At 40.4% G+C, this 20,269-nt stretch overlaps 2 protein-coding genes across 2 annotated transcripts; one reads left to right on the forward strand and one right to left on the reverse strand.

Moving 5' to 3' along the window:
- The first annotated feature begins 252 nt into the window (after positions 1–252).
- Positions 253–3,913, forward strand: oaz2b (ornithine decarboxylase antizyme 2b). Its single transcript, XM_031568640.1, has 6 exons — positions 253–272; positions 663–715; positions 1,401–1,555; positions 2,229–2,401; positions 2,698–2,783; positions 2,941–3,913. The coding sequence occupies exons 1-6, from the start codon at positions 253–255 to the stop codon at positions 3,069–3,071; spliced, it is 618 nt and encodes a 205-aa protein (XP_031424500.1). The 3' UTR covers positions 3,072–3,913.
- Positions 3,914–5,581: 1,668 nt separating this feature from the next.
- On the reverse strand, positions 5,582–16,156 carry LOC105889127 (dnaJ homolog subfamily A member 2). Its single transcript, XM_012814912.3, has 9 exons — positions 16,014–16,156; positions 14,189–14,248; positions 13,384–13,607; positions 12,955–13,035; positions 10,667–10,800; positions 8,654–8,850; positions 7,819–7,963; positions 7,471–7,598; positions 5,582–6,672 (listed from the first exon to the last, which is right to left on the reverse strand). Exons 1-9 carry the CDS (start codon positions 16,089–16,091, stop codon positions 6,481–6,483), a joined length of 1,239 nt encoding a protein of 412 aa, XP_012670366.1. The 5' UTR covers positions 16,092–16,156; the 3' UTR covers positions 5,582–6,480.
- Between the last annotated feature and the right edge of the window lie 4,113 nt (positions 16,157–20,269).

A 20,269-nucleotide genomic window follows, 5' to 3' on the forward strand; every position in this document is an offset into this window, starting at 1 on the left:
AAACCTAGTGCAAGTCCATGGGCATGACGGTCTTTGTACAAAGTGCCGGAGAAGGAGGGAGGGGCGGACGGGAGGAGGAGCAAGCGCAGTCAACTGAATCCTCTCGTTGACTGAGATGTAAGTGAGAGTTGGTGAGGATGTCGGAGAGGATGCAATGACCAGTGACTGAACGTGTTAGAACGTTTCCATAAGTGCACTTTACCCACGCCCTTCAACTTTAACAATCATCTTTTCAAGAGTCGATTTTTAGCCATGTTGGACGCAGAAGAAAGGTAAGTTAATTCTGCGAAAGATTTTTCAGATTTTGGAACCTCTTTGTCATGTTGTGATCTGCACCCCAGCATTTGGACTTTTTGCGTAGTGTTGGGCTACTTCGTATTCCATAAACAAAATTCTCTCGATTCCCTCAAATATTGTTGGCAGGAATTACCACAGCTGCGTATCTATAGCCTATTGTTATGTCTAGTAATATTGCGGTCTCTTTTGCACCGCATGTGTAAGCTTCATTATTGTTTACAGAGATGAGACAGGAGGGATGACTCATCGCTAAACAAACAGCAGAAACTCCGTTAAAAAATATATATATCCTCAGACCTATATAATGTAATGAACAGTGGGCCTATATTTACCATGTGATCTTGACGCCTCTCTTAATTATTCAGCTCTGCCAAGAGTGGGAACTGCTCCTTTTATGTAAGCCCATCCTGGGGCGAATGTCTGCATCAGCACATATCTCTCCTCAGTTTCCTCCAGTTACACAACCGCTGCCTGTCCTGATGCTCCCAAGGGGGCATTATGCAAGACACTCATGGAGACTCCTGCAAGGCCTATTAATGACTCCTTTATTACTGCTTAGAGAACTGCCTTAATGGACGTGTCCCCAGTGGATGGTTTCTATAATTGTTTTAATCTGGACTGTCAGACCATCATTATTGTGTGTGTACCATGGTATGTAGGCTATGTGTGATATAATGATTCTTGAAAGCTGCAGTAACTATATTAAAGACCAGAGACACCTATTTTGTAGTTCAAAACGTGTATTCAAACTTGGTGGTATACTTAAAATGATCCATTCGGCAGGTTTCCCAGGATTCATAACAGTGTTTTGTGCAGCTGTGTTGGTCACTGGAGAGTTGCTGACGTAAGGAAGAACACCATGGTGTGACAGTGATAGGACCAGAGGAGGGTAGAGCGAGAACAGAAAGCTATTTCTGGGTCGTGGATTAACACTTGATTTGTGTTTCGGTGCCAGAACCAAACGGAAAGCCTCTTAAGTACTTTAAAAGTGACCTGCATTCCTCTGCTTGGATGATGTGTATCCAAATGTATCGGTTGGTTGTTGTGGTAAGAAGAAAAACAAGCTGATGTATGGGGTTTCTTCTCTCTCTTTGCCCATACAGTCCTGTCCTGCGGGGAGCCACGCAAGTGCTGTGCTGCACTAGGCGCCAGACCCCAGGGCCTCTGTGGTGCTCCTGATGCCCCTCACCCACAGGTGAAGATCCTGAGTGGGCGAGGGGATGGCAGGGATCACTCTATCAATGTTGTCCTTTATAAGGTGGGCCACTGTCTTCTGCGCTCCACTGGCGAGCACTCCCTAGCCATTTCTGACGTAGGAGGCTTTTAAAGGGTAGCAACTGATCAAAGGGTGTTTCAGATCACAATATGCTTGTCAGTGATGTCAGCTGTCATATGTTAGCAAGCAAAGTTGGAGTGAATGGAACTTCCCCAGGGCCAAAGGATGACTTGTTGAGGGCTGGCCTCAATGAGTGCTTTATGCTCTGGTTAGTAATTTACCATGAGCAAGACTGGGGGGAAAAGATATCAATATTATTTGGGTATCTGTGTCTGGCTAAATCTCTCTTCACTAACCTATTCTTATGAAAATTCCTCAGCAGTTGCTCATAGTAGGCTCACATTGACCAATTTACATCTCATACGATGTTGGAATTCATGGAATGAAACAGGGATGTGAAGTTTAAGATGGATATTTAAGACTACACTGAAACTACTGATACCACAATGTATGAGCTTGTGCCACCTATATATAAGGGTTACAGTTTACATTCACTTGCTTTGACAGAAAATCCCTTATTGTCACAGAAATGTACTGGCAGAAACAAAAATACAATTCTGATTAGTTTAGAGGAAGTGTAGAGCAAAGAGACTGCAGATAACTGAATCTTCATGAAGCGAACACATTGCTCTTCTTTCCTATGGTGCTGCTCCAGGATGCTAAGCTTACCGTGACGCAGGTGACCTCTGCGAGCAGCACGTCCTGCATCCTGCTCTTTCACTACCAGTTGAGCGAGCAGGCACACTGGTGCTGGGAAACGGTCCTCTCCTCATGCAGTCTCTTCCTGGGCATCTCAGAGGGGGCCCTCCCGGAGGGCAGTAAAGAAGGGTATGTTTCCACCATCTGCCCCCCGTCCCCCAGAGCCACAGCTCTCCTTGTCAGCCTCTCCTTAGTTACATAACTAGGCTGCGCATGAGTCGCTCTCCATAAACCAGTCTCTGAGTCATTGTCGTCATAACAACAAGACCTGATGTCCATATCAAACAACAGGCTTAGCCAAGCATCTTTAATTCAGGACACATCTGTGCCAAGGGACTTAGGATCTCTGGCTCTTTCACTGCTGATTGCACTGAATTCACCATTAGTCTCACCTGATTGCATTCTCCTCATCCTCTGTTTTGCAGTCTCACTAGACTCCTGGAGTTTGCCGAAGACAAGCTGAATGTTAACCAAGTGTTTGTGCGGTTTAATAAGAACAGGGAGGACCGAAGTAAGTGATCTAATGTAATTGTTGTTGTATTGTGTTGTATTCCTGTAAGGCTCCAACATATAAGTCATTGTGCAGACATTAAAGGTTTTTAAGCATGGCCTCTCTTTACGATGATGATGATGATGATGACTATACTTTGTTTTTCCATGTCTTTCAGTGTGTCTAACCAAAACATTCGACTACATGGGCTTTGAGATGGTGAAACCTGGCCATCCACTAGTTCCCTCTCAGCCCGATCTCCTCTACATGGTGTATCACCTGGAGCCAAGCCACTGTGGGGAAGAGTGATGTGAACAGGTTACGTACACAGCTCTCCAAGTTGGACATGCTCCTCGTGTCCTCTGATGACCAGCACTTAGCTCTGTTGGAGCCAAGTTCCACTCAAAGGAGGTCTTTAGTGATCTAACCTGTTGGACAGACATTGCAGTAAGAATTAAGTCATCATCCTATTAGGTGTGTATGTTGACCTGTACTTCTCTACTTCTTAGAATACCTTGCCACGGCACTTCTAGTAACAGGGTCACTTGGTGCTAAAGATAATATTCTACTCCTTTGCAGTCAAAAGCATCTATGAAAATGTATGTGTTATATCTCTAGTAGGTTGTGTGTGTACACTATATCACCAGTCCATCATGTGTAAACTGGTTCCATGCCAAGGACATACAACAGATGGAAGTTTGGTGTTTGGTTGTCAGATAGGAGAATGGAATGCATACTTGCTTCAGATCAAGGATATCAAGACAGTGAGTATATATATACAGGGGGGAAAAAAAAATAAAAGTAGCACTTTATTACAGATAGTTTTATTTTCATCCAAAGCATTCTACTTTTTTACTTTCACTGCCTCTTAAGTATAAGTAAGCTCTTGTGCTTAAGCTATGTGGTCAACATTATGTGGTCAACATTATGTACTGCCTGAGCAATTGACCAAGATAATTGTGTTAGTGCAGCTTTACTTAGGGACCTGCATGCACTTTCCTTTGCCTCAGTTAACTTAGATGTGAAATCAATGAGTGATCTATGTTGATAATAAATGTACAGTTTTCTTGTACATGTAAGAATGATAATATCTAAAGTTATACAGTTATGTTCTATTCCAGATGTCTAATAAAATAAACAGTAATCCTTTACCTGTTTTAGCGAGATGGACTCTGTTATAAAAAAAATGGATTCACCCACACATTCACTACTGTACTAATCTCGCAACAGGACACATCAGTCTAATGAGCCTGTTGTTTTACATCAAACTGATGCAATACCTCTGGGAAAAGAAAAACACAATTAGCGTATCTACCTAAGGGCACAGTAGGCTACATAGTCTCTTACATTGCAGTAAGAGGATACTACGGTTTTCAAATAATTGTAAGATGTTAAATAAGTGTAAAATATTTGATGTATTATCTAGCTCCAATCTCGGATGTTTTCTGTACAAAAAAATAAGACACATTTATGAAAGAGGATACACAGCATGCCGACAATGTACTGCACCGATTCGGTTACTGATATAGCACATAACCCTCTCTTTCCCTAATCATGATGACATTGATATTCGAGTAAGCCCTTGCCCCATTGATGTCCGATTATTTCTATCTGGGGTCTCTAAAGCAGTTGTTTAAAGCAGCAATACGTAGTTCTGTTCCAAAACTAGTAAGCTAACTACCTAAAAGGCATGCAAAAACCTTGCAAACACCACCAACAGCCCAGCTGACACTGATAGAAGCTTGCCAACACACTGACTGGTGTAATTTGGCAGTTTATTTGGCAATGTCATGCGTGTGAAAGCTTTTCTTCCATTTTTGCAGGGTGTACCAGCCCGTTACACAGAACTGCATAAGGCATATCCTGGATGGCTAGTGGGGAATACACAGGTGTTTATCTGTCCTTTACATGACCATATGCTATCAAAATGAATTTGAGGATGGTACCTAAACTAGTTGCCTATAAAACCATATCTCAAAAAGTGTCAAATTGTTGCATAATGCTACTTTAACTGCCAGGGGCGTTATATCGTCGATTTTCCAAAACCCCATTTAATCTCTAATGAGGTGTTTGTTTTCAACAGGAACTTGCAAACATTCTAATCCGCAAAATGACGACGGTTACTTGCACACTCTATTAGTATATATTAACATACTTCAGCAACTGCCAATTGTTAAAATGGTTCCCTAAAATATAAATCGTTAGGATAGTTCATAGCCAAGTAAACTGGCATGAGACCCTCGCTTGTTTTAGAACGCTCACGGATGTTCGCGCTCTGTAGCATCCCGTTAAAAACATCCACACCCGTGACTTAACTGTAACGGAAGACCGAGTGGTACTGGGGATTTATTATCTATCCAGTGTTGTTTTTACCTGACACATTAATGGGTTTCGTATGTGAAAGAGGCTCACGATTGTAAACATTGGGTTAAAGCGCCATCTAGTGAAAGAGATGGTGAACTAAAAGTCAAAGGAGGACCCACAAGGAATCCATCTTGCTGGACAGTCCGTGCAATTGACAGAGTGTAGGAGAGAATTTATAATTGTGCCTTTGAAACAAAAAGGGATATACAAAGGGCACCCAAAGACACAAGGGCAAACAGGGGCGCTGTCTTAATGAGATACAACAGTGTAAAATAAATACTGACACTGGGGGATCACATACACAGTCTGTTGTTCAAACCCACCAGTCACAAACTACCTTAAATTGAATTGATCTGCTAACGCTCTGAAGACTGTTCCGTTTACACAGAGCACATCTTGCCCACCTATAGTGGTCACCATATATATATATATATATAAAAAAAAGGTGGCATTACTTGAGAGTTGAAGAACATTTTATTCAAATCCATCAACTTTTTCACAGAAGTTATATAGCTACAGCTGCTTGCCTTTTGTTTCTCTCCCCCTACATATTTGACTCGTGTCTCTTGCTTAAACTGGATGTTACATCACTGAAGGGACTGAAGCGCTTAACATGCACCTGGGTTGAAGATGGATACAGGCGATTCAATTTTATTTCTAGTTTATAAATCACATTGCTCTGCATGACAGCAGCTGATACAAAGCTTAATGACAATCACTTTAATTTTATACACATTGTCTTCGGTTCCAATTTTAAAATATAATAGAAAGAAAAAACAAAAAAAGTAAAAATCTACAAAGAAAATAAAGTGGTAAAAATCAAACACAGATACATACAAACAAACCTAAAAATGTGATGGTGCGAGTCCCATGATGTTTTTTGAAGGACGTCTTTCTGTAAGTCTTCCAGGTTTCTCTTTCGCCACAGAATCTCTTGTAGAAGTCAAAAAATGTCCCAGGTCAAAACTGCATTTGTGGTTAGTTTAAATGAACTTGTGTAAATACTATCACAACAAAGGATGCGAGTTATACATCGCAACAGGAAAATGACCTTCTTATCCATTGTGTGTGTGTGTGTGGGGGAGGCTGCCTCTAGATGTGTTGGAGTACATGTGGGAGATGTCGTCTGGGGCATTGGGACTGCGGATTTTTGGGCTGTGCGTTTACTACAGGTTGGTGTTTGAGTGGGGAAGGGGGAGGGGACAGAAGGATGAGTCATTTCATGTTTAAGGCAGACCCCAGATCAGATCAGAACCACGCCCTTTCAATTTGTTGTGCAACTGGTACATTGTTTTCCCCCGCCTTCCCCTCTCCTGGTGCCTCGCCGGGCCGAGTTGTGCCGGGACAAGTGACCCTACTGGTGGGCGCACTGCACACCGGGGCCGTGGTGGCCGCCGCCCTCCTCGTCTGAGCTGTCGTTGTAGGCCTCGCGGCGGTGGCCGCCAGATGAGCCCTGGCTGTTGTCGTAGTCCTGCAGGTCCACCTCTTCTGCGTCGGCAGAGATGACCGGCGCCTCGGCTCTGGTGGGTAACAGGTCCTCAAGCTCCTGCACACAGATTCATACAAATCAAAAAGGTTTAGCCAGCTCAAAATGGGAAAACTAGGTCTGTGCTTCACAAGTACCACCAACCAGTACCACATGCCGCCTAATACAAGACATAAATCAATACATGTGCTTTGTTCTTATCATATTTCAAGCACAGGATTAGAATATTGACGGATTCTATTGAGCTGGTCTGAGCTTCATGTTTCACTACTAGACTGCTAAATGGACCCTGGAGAACTTTCTGGATTCCCAATTTGCACAACACACTGAACTACGCCGTCATATCTTATAATTAACTAGGCCAACCAACTGCGCAGCTCAGTGCGTATGTTAATTACCCAGCTGGACATCAGCCAGTACCATATTTGTTTCAGTTATACATTAATGTAGAGTGGCAGTAGTTAAAAGTAATTTCATTTTTCATGGCCTGCCAGGTATTCTGTAGGCAAAAAGTTCACACTGAGAAATACAGTCTTTTCTAACCTAGAATACATTTCTGTGAAATCATGACTTTTGAAGCCACATTTTCCAGGCATATAATCTTAACCACAACATGGTCAGAATAACTATAGCGTTACCCAATATTGAGATTCACATGAAGATCTCTACTTCGGAGATTGAAAAAATATAAATCTAAAAGGGTTGAATTCCCCCACTGCAATTTTATGGATGGCTCACTGTGGTTTAAAGCTAATCCAACACACATTACCTCATAGATTTAGTCACTTCCACAGCCAAAACATGCAGGTAGGTTTGCCCTAGCACTGAAGACAGCATGCCTCATCCAAAGCAACTTACCGTCAGCTTCTCTGGGCTGATCCAGTTGTTCTCGGGGAACTGCACATCAAATTTGATGTACAGATCTCCTTTCTCAAAGGGGTTGCGGTACTGTGGCATGCCCTCTCCTCTCACCACCCTGATGGAGCCTGACGGGCACACAACACATCATCACCACCCAACCCTGGCACTGCCACAGGGGGCACACAACACATCACCACCACCCAACCCTGGCACTGCCACAGGGGGCAAGATCACCCCGCCATCACAGAACCCTCTGCCCCTCAAAGCAAAGAAACACAATGGCATAACACTTTCACACCATAACAGAGAATGGTTGTAAAGACATCATTTCCAAAGGCCTCTCACCTGGCTCAATGACTTTTCCAGCGGGGTACTTCACCACAATCTGTCTGGCATCTAGGTGTTTCAGTGTAAACTGGAATCCGCAAAGTGCTTCAACTAAACCAATTTTGTGAACCATGTGTAGGTCGCTGCCATCTCTCTTGTAAGTCTGAAATAAGAAGACATTTGATGAGTGAGAGTTTTTAGTGCATGCAAGGAAGAAAATAATTCCCCATCACGCACCTGGTCCAATGGGCAAACAACAGAAAAGTATTTACGCAATTAAATGATTTATGGCAGTTTATATCGGGGATTACATTAAGGAAATCAGATGGGAGGGCAACATTACCAAATACTGGACAGTGTTCAAGAACAATTACTGAGGTCTGATTAGTCAGTGCCCAATCCAATACTAGCCGTGCTGACAACAGGCACTAAAGCTGGGTGTCATCAGCATGTGTCTGCTAGCCTGGCTATTCTGAGAGGCCATCATCTCATCTCAAGAGGGAGTGTAGTGCTGGAGGTGACATAGCTGGCCAGGGAGAGCAGCAGAGGCAGAAGCCTGGGACTGAGTCACTGGAGCTAAGTGGCCAGGTGGTGGCCACACTGAGACCAAATCAGCGCCCAGGCTGGAGTGCTCTACAGGGTGCTCATGACATGCTGTCATGGCAAGCTGCTGCACTGGCCCTTAAGGGATTGCAATTACAGTATTTATCACTGGGACGGCAAACGAGCGATGGAAAATTCAGTCGACTATGTTAATATGAACAGTGTTGCCAATAGCCAACACCCCCACAAAAACCAACAATTCGATGGACTGATTTACCACTGGTGTTACTCAGAAACACAGAATAATTACCTCATGTTCTTTCTCCTGCAGGACCAGGACGATGTCCCCTGGCTCTACGGCGGGGGCCTGGTCTGCCTCGCCTCCGAAGGTGATCTTCTGGCCGTGCTTCATGCCCTTGTCCACGTGGACCTCCAGGATCTTCACCTCCTTCACCACCTTCTTGCCTTCACATTTTTTACAGCGGTCCTTCTCACTAATCACCTCCCCTGCAGGCAAACAGGCCATCAAACCACTTGGTACCATAACAGCCTTTACATTTATCAAGCACATCATTGGGAAACACTTCTGAGGAGGTATTATATAGACCTGGAGAGAGTGAGAATTACCACTACCAATCATTTCAATGGCTGCTGCTATAGCTGCTAATTCAGGCCAGGAAGGATGAAATTGACCACGGACATAATTTCATAATGGTGTCCCATGGCTGCTCACGTCTGGCACCATTTATACAAAAAGCCAATTAGGCACAGCATAACAGATGACCACAGGCTCTACAGGATAGTGTCCTCTATGCATGATGCTGGGTGTTCCCGGCTTGAAAACTCCCCACGATGACAGTCATAAAGCCATTCGGGAACGTGCATAAATGGCTTCAAGCAGCGCCAGGTTTATATCCGTAGCTGCTGTAGTTAATTGCAGTAACAATAACGCATGACCGCATTTGAACCATTACAGGATACAATTTCTACTCCAAAATCACTGTCCTGAAATCAACCCACACACACAGAAAGTGCTACTGGTTCCATTTATAGCCCACAAGAAACATGGGTTGCAGCATAGGTCTTACACATGCAATAATTAGAAAAGACTAAATTGTTTACATCAATATTTAATAGTATTATTATTAGTAGTATTGTGTTCTTTACTATATAAATAATAGGTGGTAATGTATGATGTTTATCTTCCACATGGAGTTATGCTAAAATACATTTCTTCATTCGCAGTCATAAACATGTCACCTACCTATAAGCCTACATTACACAACATGACCTCATTTAATGAGGGTTTTTTATTGTTTCTATATATAAGGCTGATATAATAGCATGGGCCAAAAGGCATTAGCTTTGACACATCTCAGCAGCCAGACTCTTTAGCACCATCCTGAAGAAAGCAGAAAATGGCCGACTAAAGCACCTGTTCTTATTTCATGAACCCCACTTGAAAACATTTAATACCTGCGACAGAGAAAGAGCATTATAATGAAGGATTACTAAATTAATTGTTTTCCAATTGCTTATTTAGCAATTCACTTTCCTATGGAGGCACTGTCTTAATTGCCTCCAGTGGTTCAAAGCAAGGGTATGTCTACCTGATGCTAACTGGCTGAAGCTAGCCCTCCAAATCCTGACCCCTGCTACAAACCTATAAATACAATTTGAACTACCGTAATTTCCGGACTATAAGCCGCTACTTTTTTCCCACGCTTTGAACCTCGCGGCTTAAACAATGACGCAGCTAATTTATGGATTATGATACCTTTGACTCCACGGTGGCTTTGTGGAGCTAGGATGCTAGGATCTCAATAACTTAACTAATATCAAAATAACCACAGTCTACCGGCGTAGACAGAACACAATTCAAATAATTGAAAATAAAATAAAAGTTTACAACAATACAAATCCAGTCTTTTCAAGTTCTTTAGCTCACTGGTTTCAAACTAGCGTCTTTCTTCTATCTCGCTGTCTTCAATCTAACGTTCTACCTGAACAGGAAGAACTACCTTATTTTGACTCTTGGAACTGTGCTCTCTTAAAGCAACAGCGCACTTATCGTAACTGGCAAAACTAATCATATGCATCACTATTGTATTACTTTTGATATTCATTTAAGCCTGTGTAAAGTTCATTTGTTTCAATGTACCGGTAGGCTTATTTATATTCAAAATATATATATATATATTTTTTAATTCAGTGGGTGTGGCTTCATGTGCGTTCAATAGTCCGGTAATGATGGTAGATGTTCAAGAGTCCACATACATTTCTCACAGAAAAAGCCCTTTGGTTTAAGAACATGGTGCCTTACCTTCCCCATTACAGTCAGTGCAAACAGACTGCATCTGTTGGACCATCCCAGGAGCCAGCTGTCTGATCATAATGCGCATACCGCGCCCTCTGCAGGCCGTACACTTCTGGACAGCACCCGTCTTCCCGCCCTGGCTGCAGTGGGAAACATGAGGTCAGCCACACACCAAAACAGTCCCATAGCGGTCTCATCAGATGGAGGAACTGCCCAAGCTGCACTGTACACCACAGAAGGAACTGACTGGCTTATATTAACACGTACTTGGCTGTCATCTCACATATGGACTGCAGTCATTAGAAAATCTACTGCTTCTGGAACACAAGCAGCCAGAAATGGTGACAAGAAAACAACCTGGGGGCCATTTGAAATGGGAGGTCTAATCAAGGCAACTTTCCCAAAAACACACTTCCTTAGAATGAACCAATGAATTGCATGCAAATGATGCCTGCTTGGAGCAGGTTCTGTACAGCTGGAAGTATTTAAGATGGACAACCCCTGGAGTGTTCTTAAGCAGCATTAGACCAGCAAAAGTATTAACTAAAATGTCGTGAAACATCCAGGGACCCCTGAACATGTATAGTAGAGACGAGGCCCAGTAGTCACAAACGTTATGGCAGTGCTGTCAAAGTTAACTTATTAGCTTACATGACTTAAAGAGTGCACTCTGCTGATTTCAAAAGGATAACTTTCTCCCAAAGCTGGTATATATTCATTTTCTTATTCTGCCTTTTCATCATCATAGCAAATTATGATTGAACACTAAGTAGCTAAACACAAACCGGTTTGCCCACGTTTACACTGTATTCTCAGAAACATTCCAAAACACTCCTACCTACCAATTAAAAATCCCAAGCCATCATGATGTCACAATCACATGTTCTTTGAAGTTGCTTTGTCATTTGACAGTTAATCATTAACTACAGGGGGGTTTTCAGAGAACACTACTGCATGTGGAGAAGGACTACATGCAGGCAGCTGAAACTTTAATCACCCTTGTTAAAGCTGATCTGAGCCGGTCTTAGGATAAAAGCCTGACCCAACACTGAGCCGCTTTCATTCACACCACTGATTCAGGCAAGAGTAGAAAGTGGAACTATGCCACACTAAACAATGCCATACTCAGTGTCAAACTTGGAGAGGTGGCTAATTAGGCACGGGGCGGCTGATACGTTTTGATTCAATATTCAATCATTCCATGGCAGTGTAATAAATTCTAAGCATGAGGGATGTGTGCAGAGCGAATACCAAAAGCAATGAGTCATCGAGGTACAGGGCAGAGAAGAGAAGTTGTGAATACATAAGAACCTCACTTATGGACATTTCCTCCTACAACACTGAAGGTCGAGTTTGTAGGTCCTGAGTACTAGGGATGGGCAGTATATTGGCATTATAGTTGACTACGGTATTACGTCACGGCATGAATTTCGCAATACCAGGATATTTTATTAAAATCCCCCAGAATTTCAGTGGTCAGAGAAGTCCACATCAGTTACCGGTAGTCTGCTTAAATCTCCTGTTTACAATTACCAAATGAGAGAGCTAGGTACCAGGAAACTGAAACTGATTTTAATAAGATAAACTGAAATGGAACAGATGTAATATATTGTTGACCACTGGTGAAAATTTTGCTGCTGTTGTTTTTTGTAATCAATAGAAAGCACGACAAAATACCTAGCAAACACTGGTAGGTGACAAACGTACACAGCAGCCTAAAACGATGTCAGTAAATCGATAATTTTTTGTAAATTAAGCAGATGTCTTGACATGTACCTGGACATCCCTCAAGCCAGGAAATGTCAACAGGCTGGTGTCCCTGGCTAAGAACTTTGAACGATAAAGACAATTTTGATGACTTCACTGAAGTTTAAGCTTCCCGTTTTTCTTCATTTCAGTCATACAGAGTAAATTGTGCTAGTAATTAGGGGCCTCATCATGGTTATTGTTTCATGTTTAAGGTATGAAAACTATTTTCTCATTAACATTATAATCTTTCTTGATCTTACTCATCAAAATGCATAACTTAGGTGCTTTTGCTGCTGAAAATGTAAGTATTTGTGAAAGTGTAGGTCGTTTAGATAATAAATACTGTAATAGCAATACCATCTATACTATTGAAAATACGGTGATCATTTTAGTCTATATTGCCCACCCTTACTGGGTACGGGCCAATCTGTACAGGCCTTTTAACCCTGGCGTGCATTCTCCCACAACTCTTATTTCAGAACATTTAAAGGAAACACTGCAAATGAGAAGGTCAAATAATAGAAGGCTTTTGCAAACAAACTTACCCATGGCAAGTTGCACACAGGACATTCTTGCTTAACTGTAATTTGGTTGCCTTCCCATTGTATAGGTCCTCAAGAGACACCCTGTAATGAGATATTCATTTCTTACTTCAGACAATTCATTAAAACACAACTGTGTCATGCCAAGAATGTGCACACACCCTTTCCTTCTGGGATACTATTAATATTTTGGTACCTCCGTTGAGGAACTCTTAGCATACATATCTGTTCTGAGTATAAATGCATCCTACAATATTTGGATCCAAGGCTTTCAAACATTTCTGTAATTCTAGATAACCATTACAATATCTGCTGACGATGCCATAATCTCAAGGTAAGAGTGTTTATGAGCGGGTATAGAACAGTACATTCCGTGTTAAGATCACCACAAAGTAAATGTCAATGACATAGCTTGGTTTTCCATCTACTCACTTCAGGGGGTGTACCATGTCCTCTCCTCTTCTCCGGCCACCATTACGGCGACCCTGCCCACCCATGAAACCAAAAAGGCCACCTCCAAAGATGTGGGAGAAGATGTCGTCCATGCCACCACCCCCTCCACCGCCTTCCCGCAGGCCTTGTTCCCCATAACGGTCGTACAGTTCCTTCTTCTCTGGGTTGGTCAACACTTCATAGGCAAAACTGATCTCTTTGAACTGAATTAACAAAGTAGAGGCGGCTGTTAATTCAAAACAAGGCAACTGCAATAGTTTAACTGAAAACAAAAAGGTTCTTAGTTGTCGGATAACGTGGAACTTTATAGAAATAATATATATATTTTTAAACAATCTATGTACCTACTCAGCTATTTTTGGCATCATATCCAAGTTCATTTTGAAGATATATTGTGATGTGAACAACAGAAACACACCTGTTGATCCCACTAGCCATCCAGGATATGCACTATGTAGTTATGTGTTCCAGGATGGAACATCCCATGATGTAAGAAAAGCTTTCACAGTACAACATTGCTAACTATACAGCCAAGCCAGTGCCAACTGGGCTGTTGGTGGCGTTTTAGGCAGTTAGCTTGCTAATTTTAAACCAAAACTACTGCCACTTTAGGCTTCATAATTTGTGAAACTTTGGCAGTCATCACAATATATTTCATAGCTTTTACACCTTGGTGTATCAATTTTATAAAAACAATTTACTGTCATTGTACATTTTATAAAGCCCAATGTGGAAATTGATGTGCTACTGAAATGCAACCATGTTAACTTGACATGTCTATTACCTTGTCTCCAGCATTGGGGTTCTTGTCAGGATGATATTCTTTTGCCAATTTCCGGTATGCCTGAAAAGGATGCATAAGAGCGATTAAGTAACCTTTGAAATAGTAGGTGAGACTAGCTAACTAGCCCTAGCAATAACGAATTAGTGTCTTGTAACGTTACTGCACAGCAGTGAGACAGCAATGAGGAATTCGATCAGAATCTGACTGCTGAACATCAATTTACGAGTTAGTTAGCCAACGTTATCTTACCAATTTACAGTGCGGTAGGAAACATAGGTTGGTCGGGTAGCTGGCTAGCTACAGGCCTTGCTAACTTTACACGGAAGGACCAAGTTTTTTTTTACCAACTTGTCTCGTGAACAAACCTGCACAGCAAACCTTAGCTGACAAGTTAATGTTACATGATATTTGGGTCAGATAAATACGAAGCCATTGTCCATGCCAGATATATCTAACTTAACATCTAATGTTAAGTTACAAGTAACGTTACAACCTTAGCTATATGTTTAGCAAAATTACCGCAGAATATTCTCGCCAACTTTAACAAAGGAAATGAGTTCAAGTTCAACTTCCAACGACTGGGCTGATGCCGGCGGCATGGTAACATTTGACTGTCTAGGTTAGGCATCACTGTGTATAGATTTCATCTAGATAATGTAAACCCAAAACGACAACTGTAACTACAGCCATAGCACGTGAATTAACGTTAATCTCCATTTGGCTTGCCGGTGTTACGCTGACATTATTAGGACACATAATTAGGACAACCAGCTAGCATAGCTTTGCAATCAACGAACGTTAACTTGAGATCTAGATCATGTTCACTAACGTTAACTAACGCAATACTACGGCGTAACTTAAACTCAGTTAATGATTTCAAAAGCATGTCCACTGGCTAACAACTTTAGCTAGCAATGTAGCTTAGCGAGATGTAAACAAGTAACGTTAGCATTTTCAGCAGCTAGCCGGCCAGCTTTTTGCTAACCACCGAGTAGCACATTCACATTTTACAAGCTAGTCGAGCTATCCTATGTGGGATACGTTAGCAACCTTCCAGAGCCAAATCTCCAAATCAAGTGAATCGTGAAACTAGCTTTGTCTGGCCGTGGAAGATAAAGATTCCCAGCACTTCTAGATGTCATAACTAACGCCCAATGCTTAAAATGCGGCATTTTCTCCAGCTAGCAACAGCGACAAAATAGCTAATAATTACAAACTAACAGCATTTTCCTAGCAGATAAGTATGCCATGTCTCACATTTCGCGAAGTGTTAGCTATCCATCTTAGTTGGCTAATGTTAACTCAAGGATAGGTGACATGGTTGATAACTTAACCATGCCAAACCGCTAAACAAAATGTCGTAAGGTTACAAATGTTATGTGTATCTCGTCTACGTTTATATAAAATGACAAAGAAAATGGTCAACTAACTAATGGCTAACAAGTATTCATCAGCATTTAATCCACATGACGCGATTAGCTTTAGCTAGCCAACTAAGCATTTCTCATCCGTGAGGCCCAACACCAACACAAACGTTTCCTGGCTCTATACATTAAAATTAGCAACCTGGCTGACGTTAGTTAACTTTAAAATGACTGCTAACTTAGCAAAAGCTAGCTAGCCAGCCAGCCAGCTATCGCTACATAACGACGGCTAAAGTGAACTTCTACAACTAGGCCTCTATAGTTGGCCAATAGATAGGCTAACTACCTTAGCTAACGTTAGCTATCTATCGCTAGCTAGCTAATCTGACTTTTCTCAATAAGACCTCATCATTCTACAATCTAAACATTTGCTGATCGCAATAAATGAAAGATGTTAATACCTTTTTCAATTCATTTTCTGTGGCCGTGGGAGACACTCCAAGAATGTCGTATAATTTAGTATCAACAACGTTCGCCATGGTGAGGCTTTACGAAGGACCTTCTGTGGGGTAAGCGGCGAAGAGAAAGAGGAACCGGTAGAAAACGTCATACGCATGTATCAATTTTAACCGCTTCCGCTACTTTGCTAAAAGCTTTCGCGCTGATTTCCGAATCGTAGTTGAAGGGCCACAAACAGTGGTTTGCTGACTTCTAAGTCAAGTTTTCTACCTTTAAGCAGTAATTAATAGTTGGGTTTTTATGAAGGACAGGCCTTTCTAGAAATTCACGAAATAAATAGATAAAGTATTCCCAGGGATCCATCCTTGCATCTCTGCATTGCCTCTGAAAATATTAAACTAGGATATATTCTTAGACGAAGCAGAGATTTGTCATGCAGAATGAAATTACTTGTTGTCTAGAGCCTGCTAAACCTGCATCACTGACAAACAACCATTTTATTGTTCTTTCTTGCTCATAGTTGTGCCTTCCTTTGGCTGCTAATAAAACATTTAGGCTACTTATTATTTCACATCAGGTCAGCTAACAACAAGGATACATACAGTTTTTCAATTATGTTGGCATCCATTGACTTTCAACTTTGTATAAAAAGATATATGAAATATATATAAAATAGACTATAATATTGTGGGAAAACTGAAATGATGTTTTCCTCCAAAAGAAGATCCCTAAAATCCTTTATACAAGTGCATGTTTGCTTCTTCTGTACTGCTCAAGGACTTGACCATCACCAAAGTGAAATGTTTGGATCTAAAGTTTGCTTTATACCCCTCAACTTCCTTTTTGATATTGCTGTTTTAACACCCCCCATACAAAAGCCGTGATGTCTCTGAATGAAGTTCAGAATTGTGCAGTAAAAATGGATTAATGGCTTAAAATCCTATATTCTTTCATTCATGAAGGAACTAGTGAAATTGAAAATCCACTGCAGGAACCTCTAGTTGAATTGAACCCTGGTAGGTGTTTAGGATACCGGGTACATCATGCGGAATATGTTGCATCTGTCACCAGCCAGTTGTACGTTGTTGTTGTATCTTTTCCTGTGTATAACTTTAAAAATATATATACAGTATATATGTGCTTTGCATGTCACTAGAATAAATACAGGTGCTGCTTCAGTTGGAGCTCACTACACCCATGAAGCATTGATTTATTGCAGTTTCCGACCTCAACAACAAAAAAAGAGAGATTTAACAGGTGATTTTGACAAATATTCAGGGAAAAAAAACAGGCTTTGATAATTTCACTGAGTAGTAGTAAATGGTACAGCTCATATTTACAATGTAGTTTTAGCCTATCTATAATGTAACTATTCAATCATTATCATCAATGTAGTTTTAGCCTATCTATAATGTAACTATTCAATCATTATCATCAATGTAGTTTTAGCCTATCTATAATGTAACTATTCAATCATTATCAACAATGTAGTTTTAGCCTATCTATAATGTAACTATTCAATCATTATCATCAATGTAGTTTTAGCCTATCTATAATGTAACTATTCAATCATTATCATCAATGTAGTTTTAGAACACAAGAACAGAACACATGTCCATCCCTGACCAAAGATGGACAGTTCACTTGACTTGGTCCCCGGGCGCTTACAAGCTGCCCACTGCTCCTGGGGGGTCCTGGAGGAGGGACAGTCCAGGATGGGAAACGGCAGAAGATAAATTCACCGCAACCTCAGGCCTGCGTGTGCGTGTGCGTGTGCGTGTGCGTGTGCGTATGTGTGTCCTGTGTCGCTTCCAAATATTCACGTGTGTGTTCCAGTGTGTCGTGTGTGCCAATAAAACCTGACAATTATATTATTACAATTATTAGCCTATCTATAATGTAACTATTCAATCATTATCATCAATGTAGTTTTAGCCTATCTATAATGTAACTATTCAATCATTATCATCAATGTAGCTTTAGCCTATCTATAATATAACTATTCAATCATTATCATCAATGTAGTTTTAGCCTATCTATAATGTAACTATTCAATCATTATCATCAATGTAGCTTTAGCCTATCTATAATGTAACTATTCAATCATTATCATCAATGTAGTTTTAGCCTATCTATAATGTAACTATTCAATCATTATCATCAATGTAGCTTTAGCCTATCTATAATGTAACTATTAAATCATTATCATCAATGTAGCTTTAGCCTATCTATAATGTAACTATTCAATCATTATCATCAATGTAGCTTTAGCCTATCTATAATGTAACTATTAAATCATTATCATCAATGTAGTTTTAGCCTATCTATAATGTAACTATTAAATCATTATCATGTGCAAGTCCATTGTGGTGCTGATAACTTGGTGCTGGATAGCAGTCTGATGAAGTAACAATCTCTAATTCTTCACAGCAATCCCCTGATAAAACCCTACACAGAAAATCAGCTTTAAGTCTATGTCCTTCCTTAGAGGAATGGACTATAAAAACTGAACAAAAACTAAATGAATTGCATAGGGCTTTATCAGATATTTTATTAATCAAATTAATTTGTAATTGGGAAATATTTTTTACTTCCAGCTGTTCTTGGACAGTCTCATTGGTCTATGCTGTATGAATTTAAAAATAAAGCTATCATTGAATGTGAATACCTTTTAGTCATTACATAATTGTTCACATTTGTGCATAATAAACCATAACAATCTTAATCCATGGGCCTAATGAATGTAATCACATTTCCAGACTTTATGTGATCTCTAATGTGGAATGATTCTGGTAAACATTCTGAATGACTCTGGACCCTTTAATGATCAAATATCGGTGTAGTGTCTCCATGACGATACCTACAACATCAACCATTGTCCTATAGGAATGCAGAACTATTGTCTATGGAGCATGTCTTTTACAAAAGAGAAATACAATGTTATGATTGTCCACTAAACAGAACCCTGCTAGCTACCTGGCTCTTTAAAGGACTTTGCCTTTACTACTATTACAGTTAATATTTGTATTTTTTATATGGCCAATTTATATGTGTTTTCACAGATAAAGGTTTTAACTTTTTTTTCTATTCGGGACCTGCAGATGTGTGAATTCACTGGTTTGACCTGAAATTAACAGGGGTGTGAATTGGTGCAAAATAAATATTTTCTAGTCCAGGTCCAGTTGAACAGATGCATAGGCCTGAGGGTGGCGATAAAGTCAACATTTAGTTTAAGGGATGTATGCATACCACCTGCTAAGAATTATGTTCGTTGAGGCTTTGCAATATCTGGTAGGCTGATAGTGTTATGTGATCTTTTATTGCCTAACTGGTACATTATGACCATATGTTTAGTGCTGTAATTAATTGATAATTGTCATTTCTTTAACATTTTTACATTAGATTTACACTGCAACATCATAGATCACGCACACAACTCCTCTTATAAAGTTGTCTTTTATAGAGTATGGTTATGTTTGGTTTGAAGACCAAATAATATAATTACATAATGAATGTCAATTAATATCTCTTAGATCCACCATCCTTTTTCATTTACTAGATTGTTTTCTATGAGTTTCTGAACATGCAGAAAATAATGAACAACCTTTTTTTTTTAATCATACAATAAGTATTGGCAAAACCCAAGCTGAGAAACTGATTTCTGTGTCTATGAGTAGTTAAGCGTATTATGAGACTAAACCTCAAAATGCCTTATTTAGGCTAATTGGATATGTTGTCCAGTAACTCATGATAGATAGACAACTAGTAGGCTGTGTTTAAAATGTGATCTCTCGGAACATGTCTCTCTAAAAAAGAACTTGTCTGATGTGAAAGACACACAATGATTTATTGTGTAAGGTAAACAAATGTAATAATATTCTAACAACTCCATAAATGATATACTGTTTATCCAGAGCACATATCCTTCTTCTCAGTAGCATTCACATTGAATCTCCAATACATACTACTATTTTTTGACCAGTAATACTTTTAACCTGACGATTGTAAGATGTGGCTTGACTGTACACAGGTGTTTACGTGGTGAATAAGGTGAAAATGTCAATTGGCCTACTACAAATGGAAAGTCATTCTGTGAGCGTGTAACGTGTATTTCCACTAGGTGGCGTAATTTCTAATTTAATAGGCCTGCATGTGGAACTAACTCAGCGAATATGAAAAATAAAACTTCACGAACAACTCAGTTGGAATGGAATTTGAAATGGCCTTTTCTGTGGAGAATATAATTAAGTAACCATTA

Source organism: Clupea harengus, chromosome 6, assembly GCF_900700415.2.
Source record: "Clupea harengus chromosome 6, Ch_v2.0.2, whole genome shotgun sequence".
Classification (NCBI taxonomy): Eukaryota; Metazoa; Chordata; class Actinopteri; order Clupeiformes; family Clupeidae; genus Clupea; species Clupea harengus.